This window comes from Equus caballus, chromosome 16 (genome assembly GCF_041296265.1).
Source record: "Equus caballus isolate H_3958 breed thoroughbred chromosome 16, TB-T2T, whole genome shotgun sequence".
Lineage (NCBI taxonomy): Eukaryota > Metazoa > Chordata > Mammalia > Perissodactyla > Equidae > Equus > Equus caballus.
Genome location: NC_091699.1, coordinates 35,252,873 through 35,266,550, shown reverse-complemented (window position 1 = coordinate 35,266,550; position 13,678 = coordinate 35,252,873). Strand labels below are relative to the sequence as shown.

Here is a 13,678-nt window from a genome sequence, read left to right as displayed (position 1 = left end):
TTCTCATTAAGAAAATGGAGGGGCCAGCCAGGTGGCACAGTGGTTAAGCTCGCATGCTCCACTTCGGCGGCCTGGGGTTCACGGGTTCAGATTCCCAAGCACAGACCTAGCACCACTCATCAAGCCATGCTGTGGTAACATCTCACACAAAATAGGGGAAGACTGGCACAGACATTAGCTCAGCGACAATCTTCCTCAAGCAAAAAGAGGAACCAGGCCTCCTCCTTCTTTATCCACTGCTTCTTACAGAAGGGTTGGGCTACTGTTATGACAATAAAGCCATCAAAACTTTTTTAACTGTCATCTTGAAGAATTTTAGGCTTTTGAGTTTAATGAAAGAGAAAACCTCAGAGAGGCCCATACAGGCTGTAGAAAGCATTCAATTAACACAAACTTTTTCCTAAACATTCTATTAGACTTAGTAACACAAAGGGGAAAATACAGAGTTTACTAATTTCTTCTTTATTGGGGCCGAGTCAAAACAAGCAATGTCCGAAGTGTGGTGATATCAGAAAAGGCCAGTATGACAGAGGAAGATCTCATATGCTGCATATACATATACAGCAATAACACTAATATTTAAGTATAGGAAAAACAGAAGAAACAAGATGTTCTTCAAAGTCACAGCATCATAGACTGGAATTACTCACGTCTTAACACAGTTGTTAGATTTTGACTTGCTGTAAGTTCAAACCCTCATACTGAAAAATATTCTTGAATGGTTGTAGGTCACTGCACCAACCCAAGGAACATACGTTATAGCTTCTGTGAATGAGGCTCCCTGGAATTGTGCAATACCCAACCTGGATGGCCTTACCCAGAGACCTTGTCCTTGAAGACCCCTTCATAAAATACAGCATACCTAAGCTTGCAGGTAGATAGCCCTGAATGTATATATAAAGATATAATACAATCAGTAATATATACTATTTAACATAGAATGCATTTGCAAGATATAATCTTAGAGTATTTACTATTTTTCCATCTTTCTCTCTTTTAGGGCGTATAGTAAAATGTGCATAAGTTAAGTGAACACATGATCTATTTCCACTGTAGCTCTCCTTACAAAGGTGGGAGATAAAATGATGCTGCTAGCCTTCCATATAGCATCAACTGATATTAAACTGTTAAGCAAATTCTCATATTTCTCTTTATAAGAAATCAGCTATAAATATGGAGCAGTGGCAAGGCCAAGAAATAAATAAATGAAAGGCAAATACTCTTATACATATATCATTTTGGAGAGAAACAAACAATGCTGATTATTCTTGGTTCCCTTCCACAGACATTTCCCTCCAGCCCTTTAAGATATTTGAGTGAAGTTAAACAGTCTTGCAAAGAGGCATGAAGAACAGACTAGTGAAAAGACCACCTCTTCCCCAAGCATTGTGTGGTCACAGTTTGAATTCTGGTGAGCCTTCAGAATTCCTCTTGTGAATAGAAATGTCATAACTCTTTGCAAGGCCATGTCGGGGGATGAGGGTCTGGTCTTTACCTGTAAAGCTACTGCTCATTTCAGGAACGTCATCCTCCTCCTCATTCTCCGCAGGGACTATGCCAGCATTTTGCATATCATTGTAGGACTTGGTTCGCTTTGGGGTGGACTGCTTGGAGCCAGACTGAAGGCTTTGCAAGGCATCCGTCGTGATCACTTTCCCACTGACTGGCTGGCTAGGAGGTTTGGGTGTCCCATAATAGTTTCCTAGGTGATGGAGAGACACATTTGCATGTTTCAGAAAGAATACTTTGTTTTTTTCAAGTCTTCACATCCAAATCTCTCAGCACATTAAAAACAAAATCTAAACTGGAAAGCCAGAACAAACTGTATTTTACTTCTGGAATGGGCTAGAAAAGATGGCATTCCTACCCAGCTAGACATGGTGATTTCAGAAGCAAGGAGGAAAGCTGCATTGTTTTGGTTCAAAGAACCTACTAGAGCTAAAAACAAAGGCTGCTGTGCTGAATAGCAAAACTTCATCCTCGTTATATTTGAATTTCAATTGGTCACCTTTTTACAAATATGCACCAGCATAATGCTGAATCCAATTTAGAGTGAGTCTCATACAAAACAAAAAAATTAATTATTGCTGGCACCCTTACAGGCCCACAAAGTTGAGGTCACCTTCCTTTAATAAGGGGACTCCTCAACAGCGTACCAGGGCAATATTTAAGAAGGAGAACAGTGAACACCACGTGGCGCCTCTTTAAGTGAATGGCAGGCTTGACTCTCAGGGTCATGCGGGGTGGCAACAAACGTTTGCCAAGTTTTAACAGAAAACTCTGTGTTAACAGTGGCATGGTACCCCTTATGAGTAACCCTGTTAGTAATTACTCATGTTCACTTTCAGCCACTTTTTCCCAAAGTTTGGCTCAGGTCTGATGATAGTATGCTAAGTGACTCTGAGCAGTACCTGGATGGATTTTTACATTTTAATTTTTTATTTTAATTAGTGCATATATATTTTAAATGCACTAGAAAAACATAACTAGTAAGTTATGGTAGTAATATAAAGTCAATTTCAAAAAAATTAAGTGAGGACCAAACCGGTGCATAGTGGTTGAGTTCACATGCTCCATTATGGCAGCCCAGGGTTCACGGGTTTGGATCCTGGGCATGGACCTACACACCACTCACCAAGCCATGCTGTGGCGGCAACCCACATACAAAATAGAGGAAGATGGCACAGATGTTAGCTCAGCGACAATCTTCCTCAACCAAAAGAGGAGGATTGGCAACAGATGTTAGCTCAGGGACAATCTTCCTCACACACACACACACACACACAATTTAGTGAAAAAGCAATATTTTTTAAATTGACTTTTCTTTTTAATCTTAAAGTTTTGTTAAAAAAGAAATAACAGGCCCAAAATGGAGTCACTTGGGCTAAGCCCCAGGACAGCAAAACCAAGACTTAATATCTAACCTAACTGCAGTTTCATCCTCTCCTAGGATTATGACCTTTAACCAGTCAATCTGAAATTACATGACCAGCACTATCAAGGTCATGTACATGACAGACCCCTGCCCTTCCCCTAAAGGAAGGTGCCCTTGCCTGAAACAATACTTTCTTTTTTTTATGACTTCCTTGTCCCATACTCTTTTCGCCTTTAAAATTCTTCCATTTTGTACAGCTCCTTGGAGCTCCTTTCTGTTTGCTGGATGGGATGCTGCTCAGTTCATGAATCATTGACTGAAGCCAGTTAGATCTTCAAACTTACTCGATTGAATTCTGTTTTTTAACAGATTAAAAGGCAGCTACATATGAAAGACTAATCAACTGAATAAATCACAGCAATGGTAGTGATGAGTTTCCTTTTGAAAACAAGTTAAAAAGCAAGTTAGTTTACAGAAAACTTCAAGCAAATAATAGACTTTACATTCAGATATGGAAAAAAATCATGAAGGTGATTCATGAATGACCAAAGTTTGAAAAATACAGCTTATAATCAATAATATTCACTGACTACATGATAAAAAAATCAATATTATAATGCTATTGATCCATTTCACCATTTCACATCTTTAAGAATAAGCCCAGAAAGATAAATCATACTGAGCCCTTCAATAAATCCTAAGCAACGTGCGCACTTCTATGTCTAATACAGTAGAATTTGTAAATACTAAGTCCTCTACATGCTGTTTTTTCCCAAGGCTCTCATCCCATTGGCTAACCTCAGCTTACAATTACATAAAACACACATTTTATGATACAAGCACACAAGTGAAAAGGAGACAGTAAGGTGCTGCTCTGCATGAGACACAGAGGTGATGAATTTGTTTCTGTCAGCCTTTATCTTTATAAATAAAATTTTGTATTAATACTATTTCTTTTAAGATACTTTCTTGAGTCACCAAAATTATGAACGTACACACCCACTTTCTTTGAGAGTGATGTAACTGTGTGTGTCATCAGTGGAACTCTAAACACACAAATTAAGAGGAGCAGCAGACTGGGACCAGCCCGGTAGTGTAGTGGTTAAGTTCACACGCTCTGCTTCGGCGGCCTGGGGTTTGTCGGTTCAGGTCCCAGGCACAGACCTACACACCACTTGTCAAGCCACGCTGTGGTGGCATCCCACATACAAAATAGAGGAAGATTGGCACAGATGTTAGCTCAGTGACAATATTCCTCAAGCAAAAATAAAAAGAGGAAGACTGGCAATGGGTGTTAGCTCAGGGCTGATCTTCCTCACAAAAAAAAAAAAGAAGAGTAGCAGACTAAAGGGGACTGTGTTTGAAGGTGAAGGACACTAGACAGAAATCCGAGAAGAACATTCTGGTGGCTGGTACTCAACTCAATCATTACAATTCTTTCGCAGAAGGTGATATATCAATCTCTTCAAAAAACTTCTATCAGGTTTCCCACTTAACGGTACAAGAACTGAGCAGAACCAGCCAGAAGAAGGCATACCATGTGTGTTTAAAGGGGCCAATTTATGTGCAAGGAAGAATTAGTACACATATGAACCAAGATTCATCTTGCCTTTCCACAAAGGTTACCTTAAAGGATGTCCATGCATTCACTGAAGTTGAGACTAGGCTACCTATTGACTTGTTCATTGAGTGAAGGCTATTAGCAAAGTTTAGGAAGGTAAAACAGCTAACAATTTAAAAAATAATCTTCACAGTGAACAAAAAATAGAAACAAAGCTCTACTGAATTTAATTTTAATTCCTTCTGTTCACTATTATTCCGAAACATCATGTACATTTTGAGTTAGAAGTTACACTAAGACCAACGTCTACAAATAATAATCTTCCACTGAAAGATGTGACTAAAGCATGGGATCCTTTACTCAGAATTTTATAATTTTACAATCGTATCACTCATTTTCAGGGCCACTGAACCAAAATTCATAAAACCACTGTCATTTAAAAATCAATTAGAACTTAAACATCCTCAGTTTATGAAAGAAATAAACGTCTGAAAAATAAAAGCTATGCCTAAATTTGACAAACGTGTGTGGATTTTCCTCAGTTTTCAAGTTCACAGTCTTTCTTAAGTTAATAAATGATGAGATTTCTCAATGCAACTACAAACTCCCCTAAAAAAGAATCCACTTATTCATTCTTGTTGCTGTTTCCGGAAATTAGTTTAAGATTGATTGGAGACAGATACAACACATACATCAGGTTGAAGCATATGTAATTGCTGTTGTGGAAGACAAGCTGTTGAATATCAGCAGCTTCATCTGGGTTAATCTAACGTGGAGGCATTAGCAGCACTCAGCACCCCGCAGTGGTAGACAGCCCAGGGTTCAAATCCCAGCTTTACCGCTAATTGGTTTGCGACCTTGGGCAAGTCATTTAGCCATTTTTTAAAGTCTTTGTCCTCTTCTGTGAAATCGGGATTCTAGGAGTACCTAGTTTCTACCCAGAGTATCTGTCACGAGGATAAAATGAGACGGTCCATTTAAAGTCTTTAGCCCATGCTAAAGTCTGCCACTACAGCGAGGCTTGATAAATGTTACTTAACGTTGATAGTGTATGTTTCTAATCTTCAAAACCAGGCTCATTACACCTTGTTGGGAGGATTAATGAGAGAATGTGTCTGAAGTGCTTGCCAAGTGGTAACCGAGTGCTATTCCTTTAAAGGAACAGCAAGCACACCTGCCAAAGACCAAATAACCTTGGACAAGTTTCTGACACTCAGGCCAATTATTTTCTCTGTGAAATGGGAATGGTAGCACCAGCCCTAGCGACCTCACGGGATTATCGCGAAGATCAAATTACACAACTTTCTTAAAGGTACCCTGTAAACTATGAGGTGCTGTAAATATGAGACAGTGTTATTATTCAAATCTCTCCAGCATTTCTTATTTCCCATACTGCCTACAACCTTCACAGAAAAGCTTCTACTTAGTGGTCTTCTAACTGCAGAGGGTTCAACTTTCCTTTGCAGATATGGGGTTTTTTTTTCACATATTTAAAAAATTAACTTGAATGAGTGACCAACATTTAAAGACTGAATGTTTCCGATTAAAATCTGGATATACTGGGAAGGGCTGCTTGACAAACCGTAATGTCTGGTTCCTTGGATTCTGTCCCTTACAGGCAAGGTCGATGACAAGTATGGGACCAAAGACAATTCACCAGGAAGACACTCACTGAATTAACTCTTTCTGCAGAGAAGTTTTTGCTCCTACCCTTGGTCTGCCCCAGCCCTTGTGAGACCAACACGTTGGCCTCAAACTAGGAGAGTGCTGTGAGGTTGTTGCAATGCAAAAGCATGGGCAGATAAAGCGGCATGGACACAGTGAAGGATCTAAGAAAACCTAAAACTTCAAACAATCCTTAAAAACTCACAGATTGGTCTTTGAGTAAATTGATTTGGGGTGAAACTGGTTTTGGTCCCTGAGCTTTTGGCCGCTGGGCTTATGCTGTGATCCCATGTTGTCTTTACCACGCAACAATGGGCAAGATGGGTCTTGCACTCCCCCGTCTGCCACAGTGACCCCGGATCTCCACTGCCTCTGCCCACTCTATTCACTCCCTCACTCCACCTGGCCCCCCAGGCACGTGAGGGCATGACTCCTGCCTTCCGAAAACTCTCCACCTTATCAATAGTTTCCACTCTGGTCATAATCAGGCAAGCCTAGCCATGGCAGAAACACAAACCTTACAGAGAGTATGCAGAAGAGAAACGGATCATTTAATGGTATTAAATAAAAATCATTTGAAGAATTATAAATGATTAAAAAATTAATTTGGGTTATGAATTGGCAGGCTGCACATTTTCTAGGAGTTATGAACCCAACTGTCCCACAGTCCCCACATTACTCAACACATCCTTCTTGTGGGGGCCCGGCTCACTCCCAAGTGAGAATGTGCGTGTCTCTGCTTCTATTTTCAGAACTGGCTCTTCGATGAAATTCAACAGGGATGGTGGCTAGGGGGCGGAGGGGCAGGGGAAGACGTAAGAGGAAGCCACTGCTGGTCGTAATTAACAGGCACAATCTTTGGCCATGACCAAGCCAAAGAAAATATTTTCTGACACACATTTAAAAATTAATGGGACTGCAAATCAATTTTTAGAGCTTGATAAAATATTTAAGGAGGACAGTAACCCTGAGTTTTAAGCCAGAATGAATCAAGTCTATGCAGCCTCTCACTTTGTACAAATTTAGTATTCATTCATTCATTCCCTTTCAGAGAAACTATTTTAAGCCAGGCACTACGCCAGACACTAGAAATAAAGTGTAAAAAGGTGACTAAAACATGATCTTCACAAACGTTCTGCATGGTATACGTTGGTTTTCTTAAACTTTGTGCAAACAATAAAGTTACATTAAATGGAGAATCTGATTCAGTAGGTCATAGCGGGGCCTGAGATTCTGAATTTCTAACAGGTACTCAGGTGATGCTGATGCTCATGCTGATGGTCCAGGGGCCACGCTTTGTGTAGCAAAAATAAACGAGTCAGAGAAAACCATTCCTCTTTTGTAGGTGAGGAGCACGGAGGCCCGGAGCAGCAGAAATGCCTTCCTTAGGGTCGCTTGTCTAATCCAGGGTAAACAGGACTCAGGCCCTTTGTCCCTCATCCCATGCTTCTTTCATATTTTGTATGGGGGCGGGGGTAGGGGAGACTCATCTATCTTCTTCCTACAAGACAAGCTTTTGAAAATAAGAAGGAAAACAGGAAGGTAATGACCACAAATGGCTAGGAATCCAGAGCATACATTCTCAGTGGGCCAATATCACCCCAAGGGGCAAAAACAGTTGGGATTTTTTTGCGTGTGTGGGAGTGGCTGAAAAAACCTTACTCTTTTTATGTAAAGCACAGATGTATGTATAGTACCTAAGTACACAGACATCCAGCATGTCTGTTTTTGCTTTGGCCTCAAGGTCGCACATGACTGAGCCTTGTCAACTCTGCACTCACGTTTTACAGCAACTCTCTCCTTGCTCTTTCTATTCTAATCCCTTTCTTTCAGCCCCCCATGCAACTGTGGCCCCCTCATCTCACAGCTCTTGCACTACTCTTCCCTCTGTTTAACACTCTTCCCTTTGCTTCTTGTCCCATTATTGCCCGCTCATCCTCAAGGATTGTGTCTCTGACCTCACAAAGTAGATAAAAGCTGCCCTTCTATGTTCTCAGGGAACCATGTACCTCTCCTTCCCAACACCGTTTGCTATATTTGTCAGACTGTTTGATTCATCAATAACTATCTTACCTCTAGACTATAAGCTCCATGTCGGCAAGGACCACATTTGTTTTTGTGTACCACTGCATCCCCAGACCTAAATATGGTGCCAGGCACACACTGTCACTCAATAATTCTTTCCGGAATGAGTAAATGAACAAGTAGAGACAATACACATGAATTCCAGTCTGGGATCCTCCTCAATACCTATATTGTGGATCCAGTTTTTAATAGCATGACTCATGGCAGTTTCTTTCCAGTCTACCAATTATATTTGAATATATCAGATCTGCATCACTTCACTTTGCCACTTGCTTGCTCAACACATGATGGTATCATTCATAAAACTCCCATCACTTTCCTTTCCTTTTCTTTTTCCTACCTGCTCCACCCTACACAACTATGATTTATATACACAGGACAATAAGCCATTGTCCTATAATTGCTAGTGCCATTTGGCTTTGAATATAAGACCAAAGAGGGCAGCATACGCTAATAGCTTTGAGCAAGGTAAGGGTTCTCTCTCTTTCCAGCCTCAGTTCCCATGGTATAAAGCAAAGATAAGAAAAGTATCCATCTAATAGGGTTTTAGCGGAGATTAAATTAGATAATGTATCTAAAGTATTCAGCACTGTGCATGGCACAATATTAGCATGTAATGAACCCTAGTAGTCTTAAATGTTGCCTGATGTTGTAGGTAGATAAAAGCTCTAAAAGGTAGAAGAGGGTATCATCAAAATATATATTCAGGGGGCCAGCCCAGTGACACAGTGGTTCAGTTCGCATGTTCCACTTTGGCAGCCCAGGGTTCACCAGTTCAGATCCCGGGTGCAGACCTACGCACCACTTACCAAGCCATGCTATGGTAGGCGTCCCACATATAAAGTAGAGGAAGATGGGCACGGATGTTAGCTCAGGGCCAGTCTTCCTCAGAAAAAAAAGGAGGATTAGAGGCAGAGGTTAGCTCAGGGCTAATATTCCTCAAAAAAAAGAAAAGAAAAGAAAAGAAAATACATATATTCAAAGAACAACATTAACAAAGTTACTTTTATTCTGTACCTATCATAGGTCACTACCCATACATTCACTTACTCTAGTCTTTATTAACAATTCTACAGAAAAAAGGCATCAATATTCCCATTTTCAGATGAAGAAACAGATTCACACAATGCATAAGTGATGATTAGCATTTAAACACAGATTTGTCTGTCTCCAACATCTATGCTCTCAACTCCAGGAAATTTTGGGGATCTCTGAGCAGGGAACTAAGCAAAACTTCCCTGTCCCCAGCCTCCTCATGTTCATACACAGAGGAACAGCCAATTGCAGCACAGATTCCCTTTGGTTACTTTCATTATCAACAGAGAACATTCCATGGTGGTGTTTGCCAAAAGAGCTTATCACAACAGACGGCCTCCAAGGCCTGCCAAAGAGAAGGACTCCAGACGGTCTCGTTTTCCTCAATGACAAACAAGAACTCTCTTCACCCTGCTTTATCTCTGTGTCCCCAAAAAGTATACCCTTGGCAGCTGCTTTTTTGCAGACCTTCTAGGAAGCAAAACAATAACATTATTGAATGCTGACATCCCCCTTCCTAATTAACATGCAGAAATATGCAACCCATAATTCCAATTTGAAATGTCACCCTGGCACTGCACTTCCATGCTGAGGGAAAACCTTTGCAATGCTCCAAGTGTATAATCAGCCTCTTCTACCCAGAGGCATTTGTAAAACAAGCATGTTTGGACCCCACCCCCACTGAATAGTTCATCCCTTGTAAACTCTCTCCTAGAGAAGTCCCAAGGGCTGGCTGAGGCAGCAACCTGTCTTGCTGAGTGAAAATGTCAACAGAAAAAAAAAGGAAGGCAAGACAAAAGGGACATGTGCTGATTTATTTCAAGCACCACATCAAATGCCACAATTAGTTCAATGCCACCATTAGGAAGTTGGGCCAAGAAGGAAAAAGATGTTTATTCTTCTTTGCCTTACCTTGCCTTGATGTTGATTCTGTCTAGAGACAGAATAAGGAGTTTGTTCAAATTCCAAAGCAAAGATCAATTACAAGCTCCACTAATAACTTCTATGCTTTGTGGGGGATGATAGTTCGGTTCCTTAAATAGCCAGGAAAGGACTCTGTTAGAACAGACACAGCTCTCAGGAGTACAGCTGGTGGGTGGTGGAAAGTTTTGTCACGGAGCCCCCGCCCCCTCCAGCAAACCTGGCCTCCTCCAGAGTTTCTTATCTCAGCAAATGGTAGCAGCATCTATGCAGTTTTGTAAGACAGAAACTAGGAGTCATCCTAGGAGGATTATCATCACCTGCATCTGCGCCGCCTCCTTACAATAACCATTACCAAGTCCAGCTTTTTCATCACGTAAGTATCTCTAGATTCAGCAGACTTATCACCACCACCACCATCAGCAATGCAGTCTAAAGCTAACTCCAGCTAGGGTTGCCAGAGAAAATGCAAGACTGCGTGTTCTGTATTTTTATTTGCTAAATCTAGCAACAACCATCAGAGACCATCTCAATTCTACTTTCACAGGGGAAGCTTTTCCCAACTCTACAGAGATAAACTCTCCCCATCCTATGGTCTCTTTTATACATCCTAACACAAGTACTGTTGAATATTTATTTCTGTGATTATTTGAATAATGTGTCTTGTGCGCTAGACTATAAGACTCACAAAGACAGCAAGCATATCTGGTTTTGCTAAGTATTTTATCTTTAATGCATTAACAAATGAATGAATAAACCAGTAACAGAGTCTATAAAAGAAGTATCCACTTCCAGGCAGCAGACACGGGAAATACTGGCATCCCTGTCTTGCCTGTGACATGACCTGGGTGATGGGCATTTGGCCAGGTTTTTTCCCCAATTCCATTTACTTTCTTAGACCAGCCTCTCTATGGATCTCAGTTCTATCTTCCAAATAGATGAGCTCGACTACATTTCTAGCTTTAAAATCCTACAATTCTGCAATTCTAAACTCCAAACAAATGTTGGACCTGAAAGAATATTCTGAAGGTTACCAGGCCTTGAGGTTTTATTGGTTTGCTCTACTTGTCTGTCACATCACATGACACTGAATTCAGCCTCAAAAGAAGATCACCCCTCCTCCGAAGTAACATCCTCTTTGGGAGGACTCAAAATTATGCTTTTCAAAGAAGTTTCTCTCTTAAAGATGTTCTCAGCATTGTGAAGTTGGCTGGGTGGGAAGGGAAGGGTCTTCTTGAATAGGTCCTCACCCTTCCTTGCAAAAGCTTTCCAAGAGCTTTCTAGAGTTCATTTCTAGAATGAAAACTTTTCATTCTAGAACTGCCCTGTAAAATATGGCAGCCACCAGACACAAGTGACTATTTAATTTAGTTTAAATCAAATTAAATTTAAAAATCAGTTTCTCAGTCACAATAACCACCTATGGCTAGTGGTAGCCATGTTGGACAGCTCAGAACACTAAACATTTGTATCACTGAAGAAATTCTATTAGATAACATTGGTTCTAAAGGAAGCAGGGCACAGTTCCTTGCCCCTCATTCTCTAGGACCAACGTTTTGACTTTCCTTTGGTTCATCACACTCAACTCTCTTTGGATTCAGGCCTCGTTGCCAGTGCTGACTTCTAAACTGCAATACTGTCCCCTCAGCTTCTCATCTGAAATCCTCTGAGAAGCTTCAGTTCAAATGTCACTTCTTCATGGGGACCTCCTCTGACGAGAGATGAGATGTAGTATCTTTACTATATGCTTTTCTGGAGCACCCAGAAGTTCCCTTCTCAGAACACTCATCACTTCTCTTGAAATTGCTTAAAGTTAACTTGCCTTCCAAGACTGACGGACTGTAGTCAAACCCTGGAGCCGGACAGCCTGGGTTTGAACCCCAGCTCTATCTCTGCCTCAGCATGTGAACTTACAAAAGATAACTGTCATCTCCAGGTCTCCCATTCCTCTTCCATAAAAGGAGGTTAAACTGTATCCACCTCAGAGGACTGTCGGGTAATCAAGTGAGTTGGTGCATATAATACACTTTGAAGAGTACCCAGCACACAGGATACACTAGACAAGTGTTGGCAAAAATAACTAACTCAAGCAGAGCTGTTTTAGTCTTCTATCCTGGACGTTATACCCCGTGCCTGCCTCGGGACAATGTCTGAACCAAAGTAAATGCTTAATAAACATTTGTTGAAACACCGTATTTGCAGAGAAGGGCTTGCTTTAAAACTGCACTGCCAGAAAAGTACTCTAAAGATATATTCAAAACAGTGTAGCGAGATATTAGCACAGGGACGCTCATTGCAGCATTGTTTATAAAACACCAGAAAAAGAGGGAGTGGAGAGGATCCCAAATGTCCCTCTGCAGGGGACTTGTTAAATAAGTTACATATATTCATACACTGCGACACTGTGCAGCATTTATAAAGAATGAGGTGGGGGGCCGGCCCGGTGGCCAAATGGTTAAGTTCGCGTGCTCCGCTTCAGCGGCCCAGGGTTACGCCAGTTCGGATCCTGGGCGCGGACATGCCACCGCTCATCAAGCCATGCTGAGCTGGCATCCCACATGCCACAACTAGAAGGACCCACAACTAAAAATACACAACTATGTACCAGGAGGCTTTGGGGAGAAAAAGGAAAAATAAAATCTTTAGGAAAAAAAAAAAGAAAAGAATGAGGTGGAACTGTATGGGTTAATGTGAAAAGATCTCCAAGATATGCTAAGTGCAAAAGGCAAGAACAGACTGAAATAAACAAGAACACATATGTACATGCTGTTTATGTGTAAGTTTTCCGCATCTTTGCACTTGATCCTTTAACAGCAGTTCCCTATGGGGAAGAGGGGAAGTAATTTGGACTTAAATATGTTTATATCCTTTACTATAGGAAGTCTTCCATCATGCACATTTATTACATATTTTTATTTAAAAATGTTTAAAGAGTCTTGCTTTAAAGAGTGTTCTGTGTAGTTGTGGCACATTTTTCCTCTCTAGAACCAGGACAGGCCGAGAGAAAAAAAAATTGAGCAGGGAAAAAAGATGGTGAGTACCTGGGAAGTAGATGAAGATATTTTACTGGCAAATCCACTGGTTTACTGACTAATAATAGAAGGGGGAGGGAATCCACTAGGGTGGCCATCTCAGCCCAGTCGTGTGTGTAAATATAAGAGCTAACGCTGATTGAGAGCTTACATGTGTCAGACGCTGTGCTCAGCCCTTTCCAATTATTGTCTCATTTAATCCTACCTGTGAGGAAGCACTATTATTATCCTCATTTTACCGAAGGGAAAATGGAGACACGGAGCATTAAGCAACTTGCCGGAGGGCACACAGCTCAGCAGCAGAGGGGCTAAGACTCAAACTCAGGCAGCGCCACAGCCTGCATGCTTGTTAAGTGTCCAGCAGACAGCAGCACCGTCGAGGGATTGGTCCAGGGGAGGCAAAGACAGAGGAAGCTCTCTAAAGATCTATCCAACCCTACTCCTGTGACAGTATCTGGCATTTCATAAAAATTCTATTTTGCTTTCAGCTTATTAGAGTCAACA

The 13,678-nt window shown here is 41.2% G+C and overlaps 1 protein-coding gene across 50 annotated transcripts in view; it reads right to left on the bottom strand.

The window, feature by feature from the left end:
- Nucleotides 1–13,678, bottom strand: part of MAGI1 (membrane associated guanylate kinase, WW and PDZ domain containing 1) — a 597,491-nt gene that overhangs the window by 104,629 nt on the left and 479,184 nt on the right. For all 50 annotated transcript variants that reach the window (XM_070238662.1, XM_070238674.1, XM_023621197.2 and 47 more), the window contains one exon: nt 1,496–1,702. In XM_070238662.1, coding sequence (XP_070094763.1) covers nt 1,496–1,702 — 207 coding nt within the window. The remainder of the gene's footprint in view (nt 1–1,495; nt 1,703–13,678) is intronic.